The 26,002-nt window shown below is 60.5% G+C and overlaps 1 protein-coding gene across 6 annotated transcripts; it reads left to right on the top strand.

Annotated features, from left to right (window-relative positions):
• The first annotated feature begins 345 nt into the window (after window positions 1-345).
• Window positions 346-25,168, top strand: PTPA (protein phosphatase 2 phosphatase activator). Of its 6 annotated transcripts, none has more exons than XM_041004596.1 (11): window positions 346-490; window positions 701-854; window positions 7,879-7,976; window positions 10,559-10,645; window positions 13,378-13,503; window positions 14,602-14,719; window positions 18,116-18,215; window positions 18,783-18,907; window positions 19,848-19,948; window positions 22,690-22,797; window positions 24,156-25,168. In XM_041004596.1, exons 2-11 carry the CDS (start codon window positions 824-826, stop codon window positions 24,231-24,233), a joined length of 972 nt encoding a protein of 323 aa, XP_040860530.1. In that variant the 5' UTR covers window positions 346-490; window positions 701-823; the 3' UTR covers window positions 24,234-25,168. The 6 variants fall into 6 exon arrangements, with proteins under 6 accessions (XP_040860530.1, XP_040860534.1, XP_040860532.1 ...); XM_041004597.1 differs by lacking the exon at window positions 346-490 and adding an exon at window positions 19,617-19,622 and having other exon boundaries at window positions 576-854; XM_041004594.1 differs by lacking the exon at window positions 346-490 and having other exon boundaries at window positions 582-854.
• The last annotated feature ends 834 nt before the right edge of the window (window positions 25,169-26,002 follow it).

Here is a 26,002-nt window from a genome sequence, read left to right as displayed (position 1 = left end):
CCCGGGGTGGAGGACACCGGGGCGGGGCTTCGGTCGCGCAGCCCCGGGGCGGCTAGCCGGGAGCCCGGGGCGGGGCCGGAGCGGGCGGGGGCGGGGCCATGGCGGGCGGGGCGGGGCCAACAGCTCGCTCGGGGCGGGGCCGCGGCGGGCGGGGCGGGGCCATGACGAACGGGGCGGGTCACGCAGCGGTTTCGGGGCGGGGCCAGGCGGGCGGGCCAAGCGGGCGGGGTGGGAACCAGAGCTGTCAGCGAGCGGCTGACCGAGTGGGGCGCTGGGGTGCAGGGGCGCGGGGCTAGGGGTTAGAGGGAGGTCCTTGGAGGCGGTGATGTGCATCTTCCTAGTTAAGTGGTAGGAAGTCAAATGATGACGGGAATGTATGCTTAATCATTTTATGGTTAAGATGACAAGGCAGGACTGACTCGTAGAAACACGGCTACTGTCCCTACAAACCCCCCCCCCCACACACACACAAACTTGACGCCCCTCTCAGGTATGGCCGCCGGGCGGGTATGGCCAGTACGGGCGCGAAGCGGGCCGGCTGCTGGTGCGCATGCTCCCCGGGCGCACCAACATGGCGGCCGCCGGGAGTCGGCGCGCCGGGCGCGAGCCGGCCGTTGGTGGGCATGCTCCCTGAGCGCCCAGTGCCGGCATGGCGGCAGTGTGGCTGGGGTGACTTTAAGTCGTGATCTTTCGGTTATAGACGGCCGGCGCTCACTTCTCTTGAGAAAGCTGGGAGCCCGCGGCAGACTCGGGGAGAAGAAGAGTGGGTGCGGGGTGAACGCTTAGAGAGGGACTGCGGGCGTCCGGGCCGGCTCCCAGGAAGATGGCTGAGGGCGAGCGGCAGCCGCCGCCAGGTAAGGGAGGGCCGGCGGGGCCAGGCCGGGCTGCGGGGAGGGATGACGGGATGAGGGCGCCGGAGGCCCGGGGTCCGGAGATGGAGCAAGTCGGGGGGCGGCGGTTGAAGGGATGGGCTCGTGAGGAGAGCAAACCTGGAAGGGCCCTAAGGCGGAGCTGGCAGGAGGACGCGGGGCCTCAGAGGGGTGGTGGGTGGGGTGCGACAAGCGGGGTTCGGGGAGCCCCGAGGGGTACGTTCTCCGCACCTGGGGCCGGCCGTGCCCCCCTTTTCCCTGGCCTGGCAGAAAAGTTGCCCGAAGTGCCCGGTGGCTGCCCCCCTTAGAGCCGCTCGGGGGGTACTGGGGCCAGTGGTGCCCGCCTCGCCCAGTGCTCGCTCCCGCGCCCCCGCATCAGCCCCCACACCCCCCATGTCAGAGGTGGAGAATTTACGAAGAGAAACTTGTCGGTGTGCAAACCACTAATTTAGAAAGATTTGGTTGGGCAAGATGAGAGAGCACCCCTGTTATATAGGCATCATTGCCCATAACTCGTTATTGACACTGGGGCCTCTTAGGGGTTCCTCTCTGGAGCCGGGGTGCAGCAGAGGGAGGCGAAGGCCGTCTGCTGGCCTCTGGAGCCGAGTACTAGCTGGCCATGGAGAACCAGCTGCAGACACGGTCCGGAAACGGAGACGGGCTGGCAGAAAGCTACTGGCAGACTCCCCAGTTTTGAAAATCAGAAAGGGGCATCCCTTTCCTTATCCCCTTCCCCACCAAAAAACAGATGCAGGAAGAGCTGGATCGGCTCTGTGCTGAACCCCCCGGGACAGGTGCCCCAGGAAGTTCTGGTGGTGGTGTGGGAGAGCCGAGCGAGGGGCAGCCAGCACTGAGAGGGACAGCAGCCCGTTTCTGAAGGAGTAGGGGCAGCAGGGAGGGAGGCAGGGCCTTGCATGCCACAAGGACTTTCTGGGACAAGATTCCCTGCACCAGGGAAAGTTTGGGCTTTTGGGGTTACATGGACCTGACTGCCTGGCAAGTCCTGTGAGCCTCAGCAGCAGGGTGGGGCTAGCCTGCTTCACAAAGGGCAGGCCATGGGCTAGGAGACCTCTGTGGGGGATTGGGGGTCCACTGCCTCGTGACAGCTTTATCAGGGAGAGACTGTGGGGTCGAGGGTGGGGTGGGGAGGGCACACAGGTGGCTTTGTCCTGCGGTTGAGGCGCGGGTGCTTGTCTTGGGCACCTGTGTGTGCTTCGTGCGATGGCGTCCCTCCAGCCAACGGGCATTGCTGTCTGGACGGCCAGCTGTGGTGGGCAAGGGGCCATTCCCGCCCTGGGCAGAGGCCTGTGTTCCCAAATATCATTTGAAGTTGATTGGGATGTGGGGGCGTTTTCCCATCCATAGCCATGTGGTCGGGCTGCCAGCCGGCCCCCTAGGCCTTTATGGTTGGGATCTTACTGAAGTCGCAGTTTACTAACAAGGCCCTTAATGCTGGGCCCTGGGAGCCAGGCTGGCCGGCCAGGTAGGAGGGGCCCGCTGTGAGTGCACGAGGCAGAGGCACACCTGGCTCTTGTCCAGACTCTGCTGTCTTCCTCAGGTGCCAGCCCTCCTGGTACTTTTCCTTTCTTGAAGACCTCTCTGGAACTCTAGATGTCACATGTTCCAGAACCTTCTTAAGTTGCTGTCTCATTTTCTCCCCATGCCCTCAGAGTCATGTAGATTTTAGGGAGGAGGCAGTAGGATGCGTGCACAGTGTTTAATGGGCCATCAGTCTTCCTTGGAGCCTGCCTCTGAGAAGGGACTGAGTCTTGACCCACCACCCTTCACCCTGCCTGTGCAGAAGCCAGGGCCCAGCCGGGCTTAGGGATACAGTCTTTCACGCGCCCCCAAACAAAACAAAGTTTACCTGAACTGTGCATGCGCCCTCACTGAGGGAGGAGGTGTGTGCACTCATGGCAGTGGGTTTGTGTTTGTAATCAGCTTGCTGCAAACACTGAGTTTGCAGAGCACCAGGCTGTTGGGGTATGATGGAGGCGGTGGCAGGTTCTGTTCCCAGCATCCCAGAAGGAAGCGTGTCTTTCTGGGCTGTGTGCTGGCGGAGGGGGAAGGGACTAGAGAGAGAGATGGATCATCTGTCCGCTGGGTCATGCCAGGCCCGGGCCAGGCAGGAGGCAGGAGCTCAGACTGGGGCCCTGACATGGAACGCTGGGGTGCAGGTGGCAGCCTGCCCTGTTGCACCAGTAAGTCCGGTGTCCAGTGGGGCCCCTGTTGGCACTGATGGGACGGCGTCTCCAGGTCATCGTGGTGACCTGCAGCGTTTTCCTTTGCCTTCACCCCTGGAAAATATGGAAACTCCACTTAAAATTGGGGCTTCATTCAGGACTACTAAAGTAATAGATCCTTGGGTTTTTTTTTTTTTTTTTTTAATTTTGATTGCAAAGTCAGATATACAGAGAGGAGGAGAGACAGAGAGGAAGATCTTCCATCCAATGATTCACCCCCAAGTGAGCGCAACGGCCGGTGCTACGCTGATCTGAAGCCAGAAGCCAGGAGCTTCTTCCAGGTCTCCTACGTGGGTGCAGGGTCCCAAGGCTTTGGGATGTCCTTGACTGCTTTCCCAGGCCACAAGCAGGGAGCTGGATGGGAAGTGGAGCCGCCGGGATTAGAAGCAGCACCCATACAGGATCCCGGCGTTTTCAAGGCAAGGACTTTAGCCACTAGGCCACACCGCTGGATCCAGACCCTTGTTTTAAAAAGTAATATGTAGGGGGCCCGGCGCGGTGGCACAAGTGGTTAAAGGTCCTCACCTTGCCGCCCGGGATCCCATATGGGCGCCGGTTCTAATCCCGGCAGCCCCGCTTCCCTTCCAGCTCCCTGCCTGTGGCCTGGGAAAGCAGCAGAGGACGGCCCAAAGCTTTGGGAACCTGCACCCGCGTGGGAGACCCGGAAGAGGCTCCTGGCTTCGGCTCGGCATAGTATCGGCCCGTTGCGCTCACTTGGGGAGTGAATCATCGGACGGAAGATCTTCCTCTCTGTCTCTCCTCTCTGTATATCTGCCTTTCCAATGAAAAAATAATAAAAATAAATCTTTAAAAAAAAAAAAAAAAAAAAGTAATATGTAGGGCCCAGTGCAATGGCTCCCCTTGCACATGCCAGGATTGCATATGAGCTCGTTCATGTCCCAGTGGGGCGCAATAGCCTAGTGGCTAAATCCTTGCCTTGTAAGCACCGGGATCCCAAATAGGCCCTGGTTTGTGTCCCAGCTGCTCTACTTCCCATCCAGCTCCCTGCTTGTAGCCTGGGAAAGTAGTGGAGGTTGGCCCAAAGTCTTGGGACCCTGCACCATGTGGGAGATCCGCAAAAAGCTCCTGGCTCTTGGCTTTGGATTGGCTCAGCTGCAGCCATTGTGGTCACTTGGGGAGTGAACAGATAGGAGATCTCTCTGTCTCTCCTCTGTATTATCTGCCTTTCCAATAAAGATAAATGAATCTAGGAGGGAAAAAAAGTAATATGTAACATGGAGGTTATTTTTCCAGCGCACATATTACTTTGTGTGTGGTTTAGATTAAGATATATCCTGTAAATCTGAATTTCCAAATGTCTGTAAGAACAGCCTCTGACCGGGGCCTCCCCGGACTTGCGGCTTGGCTCCTCCTGGGGTCAGCATGGGTGGGACAGGGGAGCCCAGAGCCACCCCCGGAGCAGGCCCTTGGAGGGGACACAGGGGCCGGGCAGAATGTCAGCTCTGCAGTGTTTGCCTGGAAGGGTAGTGCTCCTTTGTGCCCTTAGAGCTGCTGCCAGCTGAACCCCCTGGCAGCAGGACACAGCCCAGCTCCGTGTCACGGCAGCACACAGAGGCTTTTACTTTATTTTTAAAATCATAGTAAAAAAGTTAGAGTAAGCAGAGCTAGAGGGAGAGGCAGAGATCTCTCACGCACTGGTTAACATCCGAGATGGCTGTGCCAGCCGGACCTGGCCACGCTGCAGCCGGGAGCTTCCCCTGGGTGTCCAAAACCTGGGTGTCTTGCACTGCCTTCCCAGGCATTTGCGGGGAGCTGGGTTGGAAGTGTAACAGCCTGACCTGAGCCAGCGCCGTATGGGATGCCAGCGTCATGGATGCCTACCTGTGGGCAGTGGCCTCCCCTGCAACGCCACAGATACTTTTAGTCTACCAGCTTCACCCATGGAAGAAGTTGCTCAGAATGTATACAACTTTTGATTTTTATCAGGTTTGTGATTTTTTAAAATTAATTTTGTTTAAGGTGATGTTAACATAGTTGATAGGTGATTTTGTAAAATATTTATTTAATTTTATTGGAAAGTCAGATTTACAGAGAGAAAGACAGAAAGATCTTCCATCTGCTGGTTCACTCCTCAAGGGGCCACAATGGCTAGAACTGAGCTGATCCAAAGCCAGGAGCCAGGTGCTTCTTCCAGGTCTCCCACGTGGGCACAGGTGCCCCAGACTTTGAACCCTCCTCTTATACTTTCCAGGCCACAAGTGGAAAGTGGGATAGGAAGTGGAGCAGCTGGCGTATGAACTAGCACTCATTTGGGTTCCTGGTACATTCAAGGCAAGCACTTTAGCTGCTAGTCTACTGTGCTAGGCCCAGGTTCCTCATTTTTGTTGATGCAGTAATTTTGTTTCCTTTTTGAATTGCCTGTCAACTTGTTTTTCCTTTTTCACAGCTTTTTTTGTTTAATTGTTAGTATTTACATAGCTGTGAGGGATGGCTCCATGTGGGTCTCTGATGGGAGAGGGGCGAAGCTTGCAGGTAGGTGGGTGAGAGAAGTGTTTCAGTTCTTTTCTCTCTCTTTTTTCCCCTTTCTCTTGTACCTGCAAGGTGGATCTTGCAAACTGTATCAGTGACCAGGAATAGGGTGTCTCTCTTGAGACCCTAGCAAGGGGAGGGATGTTCTGAGGGTGCTGCGTGAGTGGTCTGGATGATTCTCAGATGTGCTGGCGCTGTTGTATCAGAGTTGAGGTAGTCCCCCAGGCCTGCCGGCCGTCCGCGCCGCGTTCACCTCTGTGTCTGCAGGCCCAGGAACATGTTGTAAAGCTTGGCTAGGAGTTGTTTGACCTGTTCTGCTTCCCATCTTTTCATTGCTGAGGTACTCGATATACTCTTGGCTTGGATGAGCTGGCTGTCCTGTCCGCCGTGTGCCTCTAGGCCTGTTGACCTGTCCCCGTGTGCCTCTGAGCGTGTTGTCCTGTCCCCCATGTGCCTCTGGGCCTGCTGTCCTGTCCCCGTGTGCCTCTAGGCCTGTTGACCTGTCCCCCATGTGCCTCTGAGCGTGTTGTCCTGTCCCCCATGTGCCTCTAGGCCTGCTGTCCTGTCCCCGTGTGCCTCTAGGCCTGTTGACCTGTCCCCCATGTGCCTCTGGGCCTGCTGTCCTGTCCCCGTGTGCCTCTGGACGTTCTGTCCACTGTTTGGGCATCTGCAGCTGAGGAGACACAGGCCTGATACTGCACTTCCAGATTGGAGCACGTGTCCTGTGATTTTCGCTTAGGCGGGGGTTTGAGTCCAGCTGTCTAGTCCCCCAGGAAACCCTGCCTGGGTCTAGCATGATGGCTCAGTGGCTAAAGCCTGACCTCAGCAGGGGGCTGGACTACACTTAGAAAGCCTCCTGCGGGCCCTGGTGCAATGGCTCAAAGGCTGATCCTCCACCTCCAAGTGCCAAGATCCTAGAGGGGCACTGGTTTATCTCCCAGCTGTTCCACTTCCCATCCAGCTCCCTGCTTGTGACCTGGGAAAGCAGTGGAGGACGGCCCAAAGCCTTGGGCTGCTGCATCCTCATGGGAGACCCAGAAGACGCTTCTGGTTCCTGGCTTCAGATCGGCTCAGCTGCAGCCATGATCACTTGGGGAGTGAACAATGGATAAATCTTTCTCTTGGGCCCAGTGCTATAACGTAGTGGCTGAAGACCTCACCTTGCATTTGATGGGATCCCATACGGGTGCCAGTTCATGTCCTGGCAGCCCTGCTTGTGGCCTGGGAAGGCAGTGGAAGATGGTCCAAAGCCTTTGGGCTCTGTGCCCATGTGGGAGACCCAGAAGAAGCTCCTGGCTTCTGGCTTTGAATCAGCTCAGCTCCAGCCATTGCAGCCACTTGGGGAGTGAATCAGTAGATAGAAGATTTTTCTCTCTTGTCTTCTTTTCTCTATATATCTGTCTTTTCTATAATAATTTAAAATATATATATTTCTCTTTCCTTCTCTCTGTAAATCTGTCTTTCCAATAAGTATAAATGAGTCTTAAAAGCCAGCCAGTACAGGATCAGGTTTCGTTGGTCTCTTGCACCAACCAACACACGCACCGGTGGAGGCAGCTGCCTGGTCATTTCTGCCCCCAGCCTTACCTCATGCAAACTGGAGGGTGCTATGGCCCAGTCCAACCCACCACAGGCCTGACCCTAAACCCCACTGGCAGGTGCTGTGGCCTAATTGGAGCTATGGCCCAGCCTGGCAAGGTCTGCCCCCAGGCCCAGCCTGGCAAGGCCTGCCCCCAGGCCCAGCCTGGCAAGGTCTGCCCCCAGGCCCAGCCTGGCAAGGCCTGCCCCCAGGCTCAGCCTTTGCATGGGTGAGAGAGAAAGAGTGTTCCACCTGCTAGTTCACTCTCCAAATGGCTACAGTGGCTGGAGCTGGACCAATCCAAAGCCAGGAGCCTGGAGCTTCTCTGGGTTTCCCATGTGGGTGGCAGGGGCCCAAGTACTTGGAGCAGCTTCTGCGTTCCCAGGTGTGTTAGCAGGGAACTGGATCAGAAGTGGAGCAGCCAGAATTCAACTCAGCGCCCATACAGGGTGCTGGTGTTGCAGACAGTGGCTCTACCTGCTATGTCATGCACTTTCTACCCGACCCACGCTGGCCCACTGTGGAGGGCGAGGTAAAGGCATGGCTGGTTGCTGAGGGGCTGGTGGTGCTGCCCTGCTCCTCCGTCCTTGTAGATGGGCAGTCGGGAGGCCAGGCATGGGCACATGGACACGTCTTGTGAGAGGGCCGAGGAGAGGCGGGATATGTTCATCATTTGCTCTTCATCTCTCTTGTCCAGAGTCTTCAGAGGAGACCCCTCCAGCCACGCAGAACTTCGTCATTCCCAAAAAGGAGATCCACACGGTTCCTGACATGGGCAAGTGGAAGCGCTCCCAGGTCCTGGCGGGGCCTGTGCGGGGAGTGGGCCTGGGGCAAGGACCTGGGGTGCTCAGATGGTGGGAGGTGGCTATTCCTCCACTCGGGACCACTCAGACACCTCAGCTCACAGGCCAGCGCCTGACCAGGGCACCTCTGGGAGTTCAGTCCAGGGTTTTTTTTTTTTTTAAGATTTATTTATTTTTATTGTAAAGGCAGATATACAGAGAGGAGGAGAGACAGAGAAGAAGATCCTCCGTCTGATGGTTCACTCCCCAAGTGTCCACAACAGCTGGAGCTGAGCCAGTCGGAAGCCAGGAGCTAGGAACCTCTTCCCGGTCTCCCACACGGGTACAGGGTCCCAAGGCTTTGGGCCATCCTCGAGTGTTTTCCCAGGCCACAAGCAATGAGCTGGAAGGGAAGCAGGGCCGCCAGGATTAGAACCGGCGACCATATGGGATCCTGGTGTGTGCAAGGCGAGGACTTTAACAACTACACTGTCATGCTGGGTCCAGTTCAGGTTTTTGTATAATTGCAAGGTCATGGCAGAGTCACCCCATGGCAAGGGTGGGAGCCAAGAGGAGGTCTCCTCATGGAGATCTTGGTGAGGGACACAGTTAGGTCTGAAAATACCTGGGCGCTGGGACTGGAACCCTGGAGGCAATTTGGTGGTGTTAGAGGTGGCAGGAGGTAGCAGCTTGTACTTCCTGGGCTGCTGGTTCAGATTTTGGGGAGACTGGGACTGAGAGCAGGACAACCCTTTCTAGATACTGGCCCTTCACCCCTGGCTGGTCCCTGGGTGGACTTGGAGCCTCGTGCTCCCTCCTCAAGGGTGAAGACCAGAAGGCCTGCCTGGCTCCTTTCTCACCACAGGCCGCTATGTTCTCGCAGGCAGATGGTTATCTGGTGTTGTCCAAGTCCTCTCCAGGGTAAACGCTCATGGGCCAGAGCCGGCAATTGCAGCCCAAGGCCTTGTATCATCTTGCATCATTATATTCCCTGACTCTCAGCTTTGGTGCTGCTGGCACTTGGGGGACCATCCAATGTGCAGGGCCTGCCCAATACTGTCCCCTCCCCAAGTGCCGAACCATGGGTGTCTGCAGACATGCCCAGCTGTCCCCCAGGGAGCCAGTACCTTCTGCTCTTGGTGTGCCTTGGGATCAGGATGGGCTGCCACCTGTGCAGTAGCTGGGTGGGGGCCCAGCCTTGCCCTGGGCAGGGAGGTGCTGTGGCTAACCCAGCTAGGCAGGGACGCTGCCTTCTAGATAGTAGTGTTTGTTTTCCAGGGCCCGGCCCAGGGCTTATTGCGCCTGCCCTGGCAGCCATGGGGCCTGGGTAGGGAGGGAGAAGGGACAGAGAGAAGGCATGAGGCAGAGCTCGCTCCCGTGGCTACCCTTCCAGGGGCCTGGGCCCCAGTCCTTGTTTTTTTGTTTTTTTAGGATTTATTATATCTTTATTTGTAAAGCAGAGTTTCAGAGAGACAGATCCTCCATTTGTTAATTCACTCCCCAAATGATAGGAGTTTCTTCTAGGTCTCCCGTGTAGGTGCAGGGGCCTAAGAAGGTGGGTTGTCCTCAGGATCCCATATGAACGCTGGTTTGTGTCCTGATGGCTCCCTTCTTATCCAGCTCCCTGCTTGTGGCCTGGGAAAGTAGTCGAGGACCCTGCACCCACGTGGGAGACCCGGAAGAAGCTCCTGGCTTCAGATCGGCTCAGCTCCAGCTGTTGTGGCTACGTAGGGAGTGAATCAGTGGGCAGCAGATCTTTCTCTCTGTCTCGTCTCCTGACTTTCCAATAAAAATAAATAAATCTTTAAAAAAAAAAAAAAGAAAGAAAGAAAAAGAAGGTGGGGCAATCTCTGCTGCTTTCTTAGGTGTGTTTGCAAGGAGCTCGATTGAAGTGGAGTAACTGAGACCCGACCTGGGATCCGTGTGGACGGCAGGGCTGTGCCACAGTGCAGTCCCAAGCCTTTCTTTGTACACACGTTTCACTGAGACTTGTTTTATATATTTATTTATTGGAGAATGTAAAAGTATGTTTTGGGGACTTCTGCTTCATCCCCAAATGGCTATCGCACCTGGGGGTGGGGGCCCCAGAAACTCAGTCCGGATCTCCTGCACGAGTGGCAGTGACCCAACCCCGGAACCCCCGCAGCTGCTCCAAGGTCTGTGTTGGCAGGAAGTGGAGTGAGGAGCCAGAGCTGGGCATCAAAGCCAGGTGCCCCGATGTGGCACACCTGAGGGTGCGCTGCCAGGCTGCACTCCCCGGGGGGGGGTACTCGGGGAGAAGCTGAGAGGATGCGCAGGCACAGCAGCTCCTTCCGGAAGCAGAGCCTCCCCGTTGGCCCCTGGCCCCCTGGTGACATAGCCGTGGGCAGGCGCTGGCAGCCCGGGTTTTTTGTCTGTAAGCTGGGTGCCACAGCAGTGTCTCCCTCACTGCTTGTCTGCAGGCAGTGCTTGTTGGCAGGAATGCTAGCCGGGCTGGAGCTTCCGCCACCGCCATGGGGAGGGGACCGGTGGCCACTTGGAGCTCTTTGGGGAGCGCCCAGGATCTGCCAGGTCTGACCACCCCACCCCCGTGGTCCTCTCCCTTCTATGCGGCAGGCCTATGCTGACTACATCGGGTTCATCCTCACCCTCAACGAAGGTGTGAAGGGGAAGAAGCTGACCTTCGAGTACCCGGTCTCCGAGGTAGGCGTGGGTCTGGGGAACCTGCCGCCACTGCCACAGGCATCGCCTCCTGGCTTGTTGCCGGGTGCGCTGGTGGTGTTGGGCTGTGGCTTGGTGACGGTATGACACAGGTCCTGGTGGCTGGTCTGTCGCGGATCCTGCCCTGTGGCCGCTTGGTGTCCTGTTGCCTTTTGCAATGGAGGTGACAGGACAGAGTGGCAAGTGGGCTCCCGGCAGCCCCTGCGGCCACCCTGGCTCTCCCGCTTGTGCCCTCGTTGGGCCCTGAGGCTGTGGCCCTGTGCATGGCTGCGCTGCCCAGCCTGTGCCCAGCTCCATGGGCCTGGGTTACAGGGATTCATCTGAGAAATAGAGGTGCAAGTTCAAGGGTGCAGGTGTCCCTGATTGGGGAATCGCTTCCTGGGCTCGGGATGGGGCAAGCACTTTTCAGTGGCTGCGGAGAGCCCGTTTGTCAGAGTGGGGAGGGCGTGGGTGTGGGCTTGCTGTGACACTGCCTCCAGAAACTGAGGCTCAGACTCCAGTGGCCTTGGGTTCACATCCCAGTTGGCCAGGGGCCACCTTGAGTCTCTTATCTCAGGCACCAGGGCATAAGTGGCCTGTCTCCTGGCTTGGCGCACCCAGCCCCGAGGCTGCAGCCGGTTGGGTAAGGCCTGGCCCTGCCCTGGCCCAGTTTCCTCACCTGAGCCCGAGGCTGTTCTTACTCCTAGAGCTCTCCTCCCTGGTTCCAGCCAGCAGCTTAGGCCGGCCCTCCGGTTCTGCCTGCCCAAGGTAGGCAAGCCTACCTGGTGCTTGGGATGGGGTGACTACAGAGAGGGGCTTCTAGGCATGCTGAGGGTGGGAAACCGCAGCACACTGTTGCCACCAGATGCCTCCCAGGTGCTGGGTAGTCCCTGAGGGTGGGCTGGGCAGGGGTGGGGTATTCATCCCACCAGCTGTGGTCTCAGCGCGGGTTGTTCTGGCTGCACTCGATGTCCGCTGCTTGCTGCGTCACCTTGAGGACCCCCTTAGCCTCCTTTGCAGACTCGCCCGGCCTGTGTGGAGGCCTCACTGTGACCCAGGCCACACACTGGTTGTCAGAGCGTGCTGTTGAGCATGCGCTCCATCCTGCTCTTCACGCGATGCTCTTCCTGCAGCTGCCTGGCCGAGCCAGGCTCCGTCCCTGCCCAGGAGTGATGGGCAGGGAGGCCCTCGGAGGGCGGCGCCCGGGGCAGCGGCAGCAGAAGGTGCGGCCCACCGCAGCAGCCAGGGCACCAGGGACCTCCCTGCCTGCCTGCTTAGCTGCTCGGCTTCCCACTGCCCACTTAGGGAGGGTGGGCGAGCAGGCGACCCCACTGTGGCGGCTGCGTCACTTGAGGTGTTGCTGTTGCTGGTCTGTCTAGACCTGTGTCCACAAAGCTCCCTTCTACTCGTATTAATTTTTTGCTCTCATGCTGTTCTGTGGGGGATAAAAAATTCAGACTTTTGAAAACTAAAGGTGATGGTAGATAGGTTTATCTTTGTTATTGTTCTGGAAGTGCAGTCGGCTGGTCAAACTGCAGGGTGGTTTGGCCACTCCCTGAGCTCAGGCACAGGGAGCTGTGCTGTAGTGAGATGGTTCCTTGTACCTGCCAAGCTACTGCTGCTTCCCCGACCCCTCCCAACAGACAGAGAGGCTGGGGCCCAGAGTTATTCAGGGTCCAACCCCGCCCAGCCGGCAGTGGGGTCCTCTGCTGCACTCTGCCAGCCGGCTGGGTGTATGAGCAGGTGCTGGGGACTGGCCTCTGCTGCCTGCAGCTCTCATGGGCGAGCTGCCCTTTGCCCCTGTGCCCTGGGCACAGGGGAAGGGCACGTGAGGAGTGGCGACTGCCAGGGCCACCTTCAGCTTGCACAAGGCCAGGCGGCCCATTCCACAGCCTGGGAGGCGACCTGGCCCAGCCTGCAGAGCTGCTCACCCACCCAGTACACACAGAGCCATCCGGCTTCTGTGCCTTGGTGGCCACTGTGCCCAGTGGTGGTCCTGCTTCTCCTGCTGGGTGCAGCCCCCAGCTCATCCCTTCAGACACAGACACCCTGTCCACTGGCCTGTGGCTTCCAGCCACCCTCCAGGTCTGGGCCTTGACAGTCACCAGCCCCCCATTTCTCTCTGTGTGATGGCTTGTACATTGTGCTGCCCACGCCTGTCCCCATCTCCATGGGAAGGGGGAGGCACTGGGCCGGATTGCCAACTACATTGGTGCGAGTAGTAGCAGAACAACCGGAAACAGCCCTGGAGTGCGTCACAGCAACCTCGCCCACTCCTGCTTCATGGCCGTTGCGGGATGAGGTTCCCGGGCGCCGCAGGCAGGCCAGAGCGGGGTGCAGCCCGTGCCCGGAGGAGGCCTCCTGGATGCAAAGACGGGACGTGGGGCATCTGGGCTTCTTGCTTACGGCACGTGGACTGGGCTGCGCCATGCTGACCCGGGGCAGTGCCATGGGGCGCTCCTGCAAGAGCCATTCACATACTGGCAGTGTTTGCTTCTGAGTGGCAGGGCGACATTTTCGTGTCCCATGCTGGGTAGGTGGTGTGTGCTCCCCAGGCGATTGTGACTAGAGCTGGGTGATGGCACAGCAGCCCCTCCCAGGAGGCCGGCCTAGCCCCTCGCACACGTTCTGCTCTGAGCCACCTCCCAGGGCAGCTGGGAAGAGCTGGAGAGAGGGGAAGGCCAGTGGGTACTGCTCTCTGTGACGTGGGCCGAGCACACCCTCTGCCCCCACAGGCCATTGAGAAGCTGCTGGCGCTTCTTGACACTCTGGACCGGTGGGTCGATGAGACCCCGCCAGTGGACCAGCCTTCTCGCTTTGGGAACAAGGCCTACAGGACCTGGTACGCCAAGCTCGACCAGGTGAGGCGGGCGCAGGGCGGGCGTGGGCAGTTGCATCCTTGGAGTGCCAGGCACGGCGGGCTTATTCATTGGCAGCCTCCAGCCCCCCGCCGCCAGGGTCTGAGCCGCAGCCGGGCTTGCTTGGCTCTCAGCGTCCCTGGGGAGGCTCCCCTGTGCCGGGGAGGAAGAGGAAGAGGAGAAGGGAGGTGTCTGGGAGGGAGCGTGGGGCGGGCCTGCAGGACTCTGGTGTCACGGTGAAGAGAAGTGGCCGCAGGGTTTGGCGCCGCTCCTGTTCGCAGACTGAGATGTCAGTGGGAGGGCCCCGGGGCTGGGAGGCTGTGGTTCTTTCTGAGGGGGCTGGGGACCCCTCTCTGTGTCTCCTGCGTACCCGGCAGGGGTTAGCTCAGGCCTGCCTTGTGCAGCCCAGGCCGTTGGGTCCCCGTGGGGCTGGATATCAGCCATCCAGCAGCTGTGCGATGGAGTCATAGGTCGGCTGCTGCTGCAGGTGCACAAGGGAGGGAGGGGCACTCCCTAAGCCCTGGGCCCAGAGTGGCCCCTGGGCTCTGACCACAGCCTTATTCTCCTGGAGAGCGTGTGACCTGAAAACCAGGAGGGAGCTGGCAGAGCGGCACCGTGTGGTGGGCCTGCAGGTCACTGCCACCTGCCTTCCACGCCTGCAGGGACCTCGGTGCCTCCCGTTGGTGTACCCCTCTGACTCCTCAGGTTTCTGTCCCACAAACAGGTTTTGTTTCTGAACCTCGTAGGAGTGTCAAAGCCATTCAGTTGTCCTGCGGAACACAGAGCTTGGTGTGTGGCACTCCGCTGTGCAGGCCTGGCACCATGTGTCCAGGCCCCCCGGCCTCTACCCGTTGGCTTCTCTTGGTGGAAATGTCCACACGGCCCGTGGGGTGGTGGTCCTGATCTTGCAGTGTCCCCACAGGCTCCGATAGTCCTCAGATGGGAGAGCCGCAGCCTCCCCATCCCCCCGGGTCCTTGGACATCCAGGGATGTGGCAACAGGCAGGGGCAGGTCAGCTCTGCCTGCCTGCTAGTCAGAGCAGGAGCTGGGCCAGATGCCGCCTAATCTGCTGCCACCACGTTGTGTCTCTTGCGTTATCAGGAAGCAGAACGCTTGGTGGCCACAGTGGTGCCTACTGACCTGGCGGCAGCAGTGCCTGAGGTGGCCGTCTACCTGAAGGAGTCGGTTGGCAACTCCACACGCATTGACTATGGCACAGGTACCAGCCGCTTGCGGGGTGCAGCGTTGGTTTGGCGACCCTGCTTTCTGTCCTTGGGTGCTTCCTTGTTGCTCTGAGGGTTCGCAAGGCCCTGTGAGCCATCCACAGTTCCCATACAGTGCAGTGCTGGCCACTGTGGCCAGCAGCATTCCAGGCAGCCGGGCAGGGAGTGTACAGAAAGCTGTGCTGCAGCTCTGGTATGGGCCACCAGGGGGCGCTGGTGCCACGCGCACGGTGCCTGCTTGCGCAGTGTCCGCAGTCACTCTTCCTGGTGAAGCCGCATCACCCAGCTGGCGGTCCCCGGGGCACTGGTCAGCCTCAGGTGGCTGCTGGCTGCTTACTCAGGCTCTGAGGAAGTAAGGGGCTTCATGGTGTCCCTGGCAGCTCAAGGCACACTCTCTCTGACGCTCTTGTCTCTCAGAAAAAAAATCTTAAAAAAATTTTATTTATTTGAATGGTGGAGATTAGGTACAGAGACTGAAAGAAAAATAATGAGATCCTCCAGCCACTGATTCACTCCCTAAATGGCCCCAACAGCTGAGGCCAGGCCAAAGCCAGGAGCCCGGCAGTCCATCCCATTGTCCCATGCAGGTGTAGGGCCCCAACACTTGGGCCGCCTCCACTCCTTCCCTCGCACATCAACAGGAAACTAGATGGGAAGTGGAGCAGCTGGGACTTAAACTGGTGCCCTGGTGGAGTGCTGACCTTGCAGGCAGTGGCTTAGCCTGTTGTGCCATAGCATCAGCCCTTGTCCCTTAGGCACATTGGCTGGGCTGTTCACCTAAACGTCTGACCAGTCACAGGGGACGTGCTGTGGGCCGGGAGTTCCCGTGCGCCACGGGCTCACCTCTCCTGCCGTGAGCCTGCTCTGCCCAGGGAAGGTAGGCCGCTGCGGGCACCAAGGCCCAGAGCCAGGTCCTGGACAGTGGCCCTTCTGCAGCTGGGACCTGGGGAGGCCTTGTCCTCTGGTCCCTTGCTGTCAGGGAGCAAGTGTATGGGGTATTTGGAGACCCTCAGGTAGGGGCCTTAAGACCCTCAGCAGAAAGGGCCTGGGGGGTTGCGGGTGGGTGCGGGGGAGACAGAGCAGGTATACAGGAGCCCTGGCAAGTCGGTCCTGGCTGCTCACCTGGACACAGCTGCTCGTGACAGCACACAAGGTTCTGGGACGGGATGCAGCCTGCAGGTGCATTGCACATCCTGGCCTCCCGGTGCTCCCTATGTCACATGACTGGGAGAGGTGGCAGGGCACCGTGCCCCCCCCTTTTTTTTAAGATTTATTTGTTAGCTTGCTCTGTTATATGTGAGCAAGCTGCTGCACTCCCGTCAGCTGGGCACTTTTAAAAACTGTTTATTGTAATTCATCAGTAATGCACTGCTTACACAACTGCCTACAGCAGGCCTTCACTGCTGTGTGTTATGCTTTGATATTTACTGCTGTATATTCTACCTTTAAAAAAATTATTATAAATTTTTAAGAAAGATTTATTGTTATTGGAAAGACAGATATACAGAGAGGAGGAGAGACAGAAATATCCTCTGTGCGAGGGTTCACTCCCCAAGTGGCCGCAACGGCTGGAGCTGAGCCAATCCAAAGCCAGGAGCCAGGATCTTCTTCCAGGTCTCCCATGCGGATGCAGGGTCCCTAGGCTTTGGGCCGTCCTCGACTGCTTTTCCAGGCTACAAGCGGGGAGCTGGATGGGAAGCAGAGCTGCTGGGATTAGAACTGGTGCCCATATGGGATCCCAGCGCATTCAAGGCGAGGACTTTTGCTGCTAGGCTACCATGCCAGGCCCCCACCTTGGTTCTTGGCTGGGGTCTCCCCTCCAAGCTGGACCTGGGTTTAGTATTGGTTTTCACCTGGATCCATTAGGAAAAGGGCAGTTTTGTGGCCAGGGCTGTCTTGATTCTGGGAGGGGACCTGGGGAGGCAGAGGCAGGTGCCCTGAGCCCGGGGTTGACCTGGCAGACCCTGGGAAGGCCGTGACACAGCCCCGCTGGCTGCCCTGCGCCTCCTGGAGCTGCTTCCTGCCAGCTCTTCCTGCGACCGCCTCCACGTGGGCAGCACGGCCTTCCCCAGGATCTTTGCGTGCTGCTGCTTCTGACAGAACGCACTGGTCACTTCCCTCATCCCTCCTGGCTAGATAGCTTGTCATTTCTCTGATTTCAGATTAAATGTGGCTCCCCACTTTGGGGTCCCCCCACGGCATCCTCCAAGTGTCCCCCCTTTTTCCTTCAGAGCCAGTAACACGCTAGTGATGATGGGTAAGGCCTGTCTCCCCAGGGGTAAGGACTGAGCCACCACCTCTTCCCAGCAGGGACAGGCACTACCTGTGCAGCAGGCGCTCGCTGTGTAGGGCAGGGGCGGGGCGGGCTGGGCCCTGGGGTGCCAACAGGTGCCTGGACAGAATGCTGGAGTCCCAGCTGCTCCACTTCCCATCCAGCTCCCTGCTTGTGGCCTGGGGAAGCAGTCAAGGACAGCCCAAGGCCTTGGGACCCTGTACCCGTGTGGGAGACCTGGAGGGGGCTCCTGGCTCCTATTGTGAGCTTCTGGGGAGTAAACCAGTGGGGGGAAGATTCTTCTCTCTTTTATTCTGCCTTTCAAATGAGTGAACACATAAAACTCTATTGATTTTATTGATTTGAAAGGTAGAATGACAGAGAGGCAGAGGAGAAATTTCGTCCACTGGTTCATCTTCCAGTGCCTCCCCAGGCACATGAGCAGGGAGCGAGATCAGAAGCGGAGCAGCGGGGACTCGAGTCGGCAGTCTCCTGTGGGATGCGGTAGTAGCAGCTCAGCTGGCTGCATCTCCAGGTCATCCCCAGACTTGGAAAGATGAATGGAGGGACCGGCATTGTGGGGTAGTGGGTTAAACTGCAGCCTGTAATCCCAGCATCTCATGTGGGCACCAGTTCCAGCCGCTCCACTTCTAATCTAGTGCCCTGCAAGTCATCTGGGGAAAGCAGCAGAGGATGGCCCAAGTGCTTGGGCCTCTGCATCCACATGGGAGCCCTGGAAGCTCCTGGCTCCTGGCTTTGGCTGGCCCAACGCTGGTCATTGTGGCCATTTGGGGAATGAACCAGTAGCTGGAAGATTCTCTGTGTTTCTTCTCTGGGTGTAACTCTGGCATTTAAATAAAAGTTTTAAAGAACAAACTAAGCAGAGAGGAATGGCTGGGCATGTTATAAACCTGCAGGCACAGGCATTCATTGGAATGTGTGTTTAAGCGGGTCCCAGCCCGGCCTCCCAGGAGGAGCCTTGAGGCCCTGCTGCTCTTGGGGGTTCAGGTCTCTCTGGATGCGGGGGGTGGAGATCCCCAAGTGGGATGTTGGCTCTGGGAGACCAAGGTCAGTCCCTACCGGTTTCCAGAACTTACCATGGTGGCTCTTCCTCCCCCAGGGCACGAGGCAGCCTTTGCTGCTTTCCTCTGTTGTCTGTGCAAGATTGGGGTGCTCCGGGTGGATGACCAGATAGCCATCGTCTTCAAGGTGTTCAACCGGTGAGGCGCGGCTGGGGGCTGGCTGGGGGCTGCTGGGGGCTGTGTCCCCTAGAGCTGCCGGCCGCCACGGGGAGGTGCTGTGTAAGCCCTTTGCGCAGCACTCACTGGGTCCTCACAGCTTGAGGGAGCGCGAGATAAGGTCCCTCCCCAGGGGTCACACAGCCAGCTCCAGGCAGCCCTCACCACCGGCCACCCCTTGCGTCCAGGAGCCTCCTCTCCCCCTCATCCCCATGGACCGTGGTAGCGCTCACTCACAGCCCATCCGGCAGTGCTGGGGCAACAGGCCTGGACGGAGCCCAGGGGCAGATGTTGAGGGCCTGTGGGAGATGCGGGTGCCGCTGGGAACCCAGGAGCAAGGGGCCACTCTCCTTGGGTTCCCGGGGCTTTCCCATGGCAGCCCGTGCCAGGGGAGGGTGAGTCAGTTTCCGCCCACGGTCCAGAGGCTGTTGGCAGCAGAGGGCCCCAAACCGTGATGTCCCACAGGAGGCTGGGGCCCGAGCTTGCCGCTGCCTGGCCTCAGCTTGGTCCGTCAGCTGACCATCTGACTCTGCTCTCGCCACGGAACAGGTACCTCGAGGTGATGCGGAAACTCCAGAAGACCTACCGCATGGAGCCAGCCGGCAGCCAGGGCGTGTGGGGCCTGGACGACTTCCAGTTCCTGCCCTTCATCTGGGGCAGCTCGCAGCTGATAGGTACCGAAGGGTGCCCACTGCAGCCCGCGACAGCTCAGGAAATGGGGCATCAGACGCACTGGCTGGCTGCTGTGGACCTGCTGCCACCCACAGCCGAGCCAGAGGCCACGCAGCTGCCCTGGCCAGGAAGTCCAGGCCGAGTCCCCCAGGTTGACGGGAAGTGGCCCATGCCTGGTACAGAGTGGTCTGGGCTGAGGTGCCCTGGCTCCTGGCAGCAGCTGTGGGGCTTTCCATTGGAAATGAGGGCTCTTCAGGCTGTGTGCCAGTACCATTCACGGCTGGGAGGCGTGTGAAGGGCCTGCTGCCTGTGCCCACGGGTGCCCCCATCTCAGCAGCCCTTCAGGCTCTCACCCTGGTGGCTCTGCCAGTGGAGCAGGCAGCCCCCAGGGACTGCTCAGTGCCACAGGTGGTTTTCCCCGCAGCCCCTGGAGAGATGGCTGTTAGCCACATGGGCCTCGGGGAGGCGCTGGCTTCTGCCCATGCCCGGGAGGGGCCCGAGCCTTGCCAGGGCCGCACACGGTGGCAGTCGGGTGTGTCCTGAGGAAGGGCCATGGCACTGCAGGACTCGGTGGGAATGGAATAAAAGATGGGCTCGTTTTGGTGCCAGGGAAGCCCGAGATCCATAATACACATTGTCCACAAGCTTCGTGAACCCCTGACTGTGGGGGTCAGCGTGGCAAGGCCACCAGGTGTCAGCCCAAGACCCAAGGCACTGGTCCCCCTGCTGTCGCTGCTCTAGCCGGCCAGTGAGATGGCTACCTGTTACCAGGTGCTGCGGCCTGGGCGCAGTCCCGTGTACCGCGGCTCACGCCATGCATGTCACAGTGGCCGGGGACCGTGGTGGGGTGTGGTGGAGGGGGGTGTGGCATGGTGAGGGCACCGGGGCTGCGACCACGCCCTGGGCGGGAAGGCCTGGCCCGCAGCCGTCTCGCTCCCGCAGACCACCCGTTCCTGGAGCCCCGGCACTTTGTGGACGAGAAGGCGGTGAACGAGAACCATGAGGACTACATGTTCCTAGAGTGCATCCTCTTCATCACCCAGGTGAGCGCACGGAGCCCAGGCGGCTGCGGCTGCTGCGCCCAGGCGGCAGGCCCACAGCAGAGGGAAGCCCCTCAACTAGCAGCCTTCTCCTGAAGCCCGCGGCGCTCCGGAGCAGGGCTCGGACGCAGCCCTGGCTGGCCTTGCCAAGGACGTGGTGGGGGAGCCCCTCGGGTGACACTGTCCACAGGGCACAGTGCCTGCCGCCTTGGCGTTTGTTGAGGCCTTTGGGGACCTGCCTGGGAAAGCGGGCGCCCCCAGCTCTCAGCTCCTCTCTCCGTTGGAGTGGGTTTCCTCTCAGCCCTCGCAGCACCCTGTCCCACCCCTGCTGCCCCTCTGGTCAGTGACGCGATTGTCCAAGTCAGCAAATGAGGGTGGAGTGACTGGCCACACAGCCACCACTTCCTCCTGGAAGACATGCTGCCCCCGGGGGCGCGGGCCCCGCCTGGCTCTCCGCCCTCCTGGGCCAGGTTGGGGGGCCGGGCTGGGGAGAGGGGCGCGGATCCGCCTGCTGAGCTCGGGCTCGGGGCTCCCTTGGCTGCTGGCTCGGCCCCTGCGTCCTTGTCGAGCCGGGCCTTGGGGTGTTCGTGCGCGCGCGGCTAGGCCGGGAAGGCACCCCGCAGCGTCCGCGGCGACCACGAGGTGGCACTGCAGGCACGCGGGGCGCCTGCCTGTCCCGGGTCCAGGCTCCAGGGCTAGGAGGGTGGCCCCGGCCCATCTCCGTATGTGCCCGGCCTGGAGGGCCTGCGGGGCTGCAGCCTGCGGGGTGTAGTGTTCGCCAGGAGCCCCCTCTCCTGGGCCTGGCTCTCGCACGGCGTGGGGTGCAAGCTGGGCTTTGGGCGGGCGGGGCCCGGTCGCCCTGGAGACCTGGTGCAGACGGCAGCCTCCCGGGAGCCGGGGGTCTCGGCCCTGCTCCCCTGGCAGCCCGAGCCGGCCTCCCCACGCGGGGCGGCTCCCCGTGCTGGGAAGGGAGGCAAATGCAGCCCCGGCGCCTTTAAGAGCCCGGGGCAGGCAGGAAAAGAATTTCAGTTTCAATCGGCTTCTAAATTTGGAGTTTTGGGAAGGGAGGGATCAGGTTTCGGCTGGAAGGGCAGGAGCTGACTGGAAGGCGGCGCGCCCACCCCCGCCCATCCCCCGTTCCTGACAGAGGAACCATTTACAAAAGGCCGATTCTCGGGGGAGCCGGGAGGCAGCGGCGCGGCGGCTGTGAGTAATTTCCTGCTCAACATGGCTGCTCTGACTCACACGACTCCCCTGGGCCCCTGCGGGCTGCCGCTCACGCCCGCGCCTTGGGCTCGCTCGCTCCGTTTGTGGCTAGAGGGAGCCAGGGCTTCGCTTTTCTTTCTTTATTTATTTTGTCTTCTCGCCCCCAATTCCTGTTTGCCCTTCCAGTGTTGCAGCCGCTCCTTCCTTGGTGGGGAGAGAAAGGAGGCCGCTGCTCCTGGCCTTGGCACTGGCTTGCAGCGTTTGGGGGCTCCCTCCCGGGCCCCCAGGAGCACACCAGGCTCCCCGCGCCCTGCTGAGCTGGCCCTGGCTGAACCGCCCACGCCCCGACAGGGGCGGCGTGGGCAGGGGTCTGGAGGGCCCCCTGAGGACCTGGGCCGGTGTCCCCAACACCAGACACAGGGCAGGATTTTGACTTGGGTTGCCCTCCCTGGAGGAGTCAGCCCAGTCCCCACCACGGGCCTCAGTGCAGTTTGTTCTGGAACCTTCCATTCACTCGGGGTCCAAGTCAGCCTCCCTGCCAGATTCAGGGCTGTCTGCCTTTTTCAGAGTTGGTCTGCTGGTGGCAGGCAGTGCCTCGAGGCCCAAGTCCCTACCACAGATGGTGCCTGTGTGTGCGTGAGAGAGACACACAGGGGCCTGCCGGGTTCCTTAGTGACCACGTGCTGGTGGGGTGGGACTGCCTGTGCTGGCGGGGGTGTGTCCCTCCCCGGGGCTTCAGCATTGGAGCTGTGGCTGCCCACCCTGCACTGCGGAGGACTGGAGGACCGTGCGGGCCTGGTTTGGTCGAGCCCCTGGCAGCTCTGCTGGGCGAACTGCCTTCCCTTGCAGCTCTGCCTGGGGCAGTTGCAGAGCAGTCAGCTAGAGCGTGCGCGTGGAGGGGCAAGGGGTGCACTGTGGGAGGTGCAGTCTGAGGCAGGGATTTGCGCGCCTGTGATGTAGGATTGGGGGGTTGGGGGGCAGCAGGACTTGGGCTGGTTTTTCCACTCCGGGAGAAGGGGTGATTAGGAGGAGGCGGGCAAGGGCAGTCACGTTCCCAGGGCTTAGGAAGGCTGAGGGAGTCCCAGCTGAGCCCTGCCGCGTGTGTGCGTGGACACCCGTGTGTGGATGTGCCTGTGTGTGTGTGCCTGTATGTGTGTGCCTACTTGTGTGTGTGCACCTGCCTGTGTGTGCGTGTGTGTGCCTACCTGTGTGTGTGTGCGTGTGTGTCTGTGTGTGTGTCTGTGTGTGTGTCTGTGTGCCTGCCTGTGTGTGCCGGTCTGTGTGTACCTGCCTGTGTGTGCATGTGTGCCTGTGTCTGTGTCTGTGTGTGTGCCTGCCTGCCTGCGTGTGTGCATGTGTGTGTGTGCCTGCCTCTGTGTGTGTGTGTGCACCTGCCTGTGTGTATAGCTGTCTGTGTGTGTGCCTGCGTGTGTGTGTATGTGTGTGTGCCTGTGTGTGTGCACCCACATGTGGGGAGAGGGGTGCAGGAAGGTTCTGCACGACCCCCAGCCCCACCACAGCTGCGGCCTCTCTCGCAGATGAAGACGGGCCCGTTTGCTGAGCACTCCAACCAGCTGTGGAACATCAGTGCGGTCCCTTCTTGGTCCAAAGTGAACCAGGGCCTCATCCGCATGTACAAAGCTGAGGTGAGCGGAGTCACCATGGACCTGTCCCTGCCCTGTCCGTGTTGGCCAGCCCCAAGATGCTGGCCGGGAGACTCCTGTCCCAAGTCCCCAGGCTGCTGCTCAGCCTTTCCGCATGCACCCACAGGTCCAGGCTGGTACTCCCTCCGTGACCCGAGTCATGTGACTGGAGACTCGTACCCGACCCTGCCCCCAGCCGAGTGTCCTTGGGTCAAGTGCTTGGAGCTGGTGGCCTGAGTGTAAAGGCTCTGGCTGTGGCCCTGAGGGGAACCCCGCCCTCCCCTCCTTCCTCTGGACTTCACAGCCTGTGTTTAGGTTCGAGCCCATGGGGTTCTCTCCTGGGGGAGGCTGGGCCTAGGGCACTGCCCTGCTTCCCCACCTGTGCTGGCCCCTGCCAGTCTCCCGGCGTGGGTTGCTGGGGAGCTCCTGCTAAGCCTTCCCTGCCCACAGGCCCATCCAGTCCAGGGCAGCCCTGCCCTGTGCTGCCAGCCAGTGCTCCTGGGAGCAGTTGGCAGGTCCCAGGCCAGGGAGCATCTCGCTCTGTAATCTTGAGCCCAGAAGGGCTCAGCCAGAGTGGCTGCTGCAGGGGGGCAGCCCCTCAGAGCCCCCCGCGAGGGCCTCGGCAGGAGTGGCTCACAGGTGGCCTAGTCCTGTGTGGCAGTTGCCTGCTCCCCAGGGGGCCAGCCCTGTGGTGCTACTGCTATGAGTCCCTCCCTCTCTGGGGGGACTTCCTGTGCCCCTCGTGGTGGGTGTGACTAGCCAGTTGTGTCCCAGCTGCATTCTGTTGGGGTTGGTGATGGGGAGGGCAGGCAGAGAAGAGAGGAGGGCGGGAAGCAGGTTGACCTCTGACCCTCTGGAGTTTCTGGGCCTTGGAGAGGGGGGGGGAGTCCTTTCTCCAGCTCCCACCACTTCCTGACAAAGAGGCTTGGCACTGCCTCTGCCTCTGGTCTGGATGTGGCTCCTCCGCCGGGACCCCAGCGGCCTGCTGCCCCCACCCCCTCTACACCGGTGGTGACACCTGTGTGGCCTGGAGGCTGTGTCTCCCAGATCAGCCCCAGCCTGAGGCCTGGGCCAGCCTGGCAGGACTGCTCCCCATGGGAGCTCCAGGCCTGCCCACTGCCTCTCCCCTTCCCAGGGCTGCTGGGGCACATAGAGCCGTGGATGCTGGCTGATCTGTTCTCCTGCCCAGGGCCACACCCGTTCCTGGTCCTGTGTGGTTCTGCCTGGCCAGGGGAAGCATGAGGACCAGCTGTCCCCAGCCCCACGCAAGCCCTGTGCCCCGGAGGCCAGAGGGGCGGGCACAGCTGGGCGGGCGGGCCTGGTACGGCACGGCCCTCAGCTGTCTGCCCTTCCTCCTGCAGTGCCTGGAGAAGTTCCCCGTGATCCAGCACTTCAAGTTCGGGAGCCTGCTGCCCATTCACCCCGTCACCGCCCGCTAGGAGGGAGCCAGCGCGGGTGGGCCGCCTTGGGTCCCCCTCCCCACCCCGTCCCTCTGTTCTTTCTGTTTGGTGAGAGGCTGTTTGCTGGGGTAGGGCTGAGGTAGGAGCAAGGAGGACCAAAGTGTGGCCCAATTGCTGAGCTTGCCTGTGGTGGGCAGACAGGAAGAGGGGACCTGTGACCCAGGCTGTGGGCCCCTCCCCTCTCCTGGCCCCGGCCTCTTCCCTGGCCTCCTGTGTGACAGCATGGGAAGGAGCCGTCTGGCCGTGCCTGCTGCCCTCGTGCAGGTGTGGGGTGGTGGCATTGGCTGGCAGCAGTGGGCATTTCTGGGCCCCGTGTGGGGGGGCATGTGGGCTTCAGGGCGGGAGCTAAGGCTGGGACTACCCAGGCTTCTCCTTGGCCGGAGCCACACCCCTGCCCCTCCTGGCAGAGCTTGCCTGTGAAAGCTGTCTTTTAGGCTCCCTGGGGGGGTCAGATGATTGGATGATACCTGTCTTTCCAGAACTTTCCCTGGCGGGGATGGGGTGAGATGGGGTAGTAGGGACTCAGGGAGGGGCCTGGGCCCGGCCTCCTCGGGGCCCCTCTGTGCCTGGGGCAGCCAGCGGGTGGGCTGTGGGGGCTCCGTGCGCAGCTGGCCCTGGCCTCAAGGTTGGGCAGGGCCAAACTGGCCAGTGGCCGCCTGCCAGACATGCCTTCTCCCGTGTCGGGGTGCACACCACCTGTGGCAGGGGAGCCCCTAGAAGCACAACAAGGACCTGTGCTGGGTCTGCGTGGTGGAGGGAGGGAGGACGGGGCCACGAGGAGCACAGACACCGTTCCCAGGGGAGCCCTGGCGTGCCCTCCTGCCCAGGCCAGCTCACCCTCACTCCCTGCTCCCCCACCCCCAGCCCTGGCACCCTCATGCTGTTGGATTAAAGCCTCTGTTTTGCACCCGTCACCCGGTGAGCCGCCTCCTGCCCTGTGCGCGTGCCTCCCAGCTCCTTGGTGGTAGCCAGGCCCTGGCTGGCCCCGCCTTGGCAGCAAAATGGTGAGTGACAGACTCCCTGAGCCTCACTGGGCCACCTGGGCTGTGTGACAAGGGAGAGGCATGGCAGGGGAAGGCCTCGGGCTGGGACAGGTGCGCAGCGCCTGCCCTGGGGTCTGGGCTGTTTCTGACTGGGTCGGCTGTGGGTTGGGACCTGAGGCGAAGCTGTACTTGCTGTGTGTGAGTGTGGCCTCTGCCCAAGGGCCGCTTAGGCACCTGACTGCTATCCCTCTGTTAGAGACCTGGAGGCCGAGAGCCCTGCCTGCAGCCAGGCACTCCCAAGCTCAGGGTGCAGGCTCTGCTCACTGACTAGACACCCGGGAGTTGCCTGTGTCTCTGTCTCTTTAAAATCTGAAGGCGAAGGTGGACCCAGCTGCGGGTTCCCTCCTTGGCCTGCAGCCCCAGGCTGGGCCAGGAGGGGGAGCTCCACCCGGGTCTCCCTAGCCACTGCCCCCAGGATGCAAACCAGTGGCCACTTAACCACACTACAGAATCCCGGACTCTATCCCTTTCTTTAAAAAAATGTATTTGTTTATTTGAAATGGTTAAAGAGACAGATCTTTCGTCTGTTGGTTCACTCCCCAATGACTGATCAGGAGCCAGGAGTTGCTTCTGGGTTTTGTATGTGGGTGTGGGAACGATTGAAACTGGTACCCATATGGTACCTGGTGCTGCAGGTGGCGGCTTTACCGAAGGCCACCCAGCCCCCGCCACCTGATCCCTTGAGCCTTGGGTTGTGGCCTCAGA

This window comes from Ochotona curzoniae, unplaced genomic scaffold (genome assembly GCF_017591425.1).
Source record: "Ochotona curzoniae isolate NIBS_2020 unplaced genomic scaffold, NIBS_Ocur_1.0 scaffold_3208, whole genome shotgun sequence".
Lineage (NCBI taxonomy): Eukaryota > Metazoa > Chordata > Mammalia > Lagomorpha > Ochotonidae > Ochotona > Ochotona curzoniae.
Note: the sequence above shows the minus strand (reverse complement) of the source record. Positions and strands in the feature narration are given on the sequence as shown.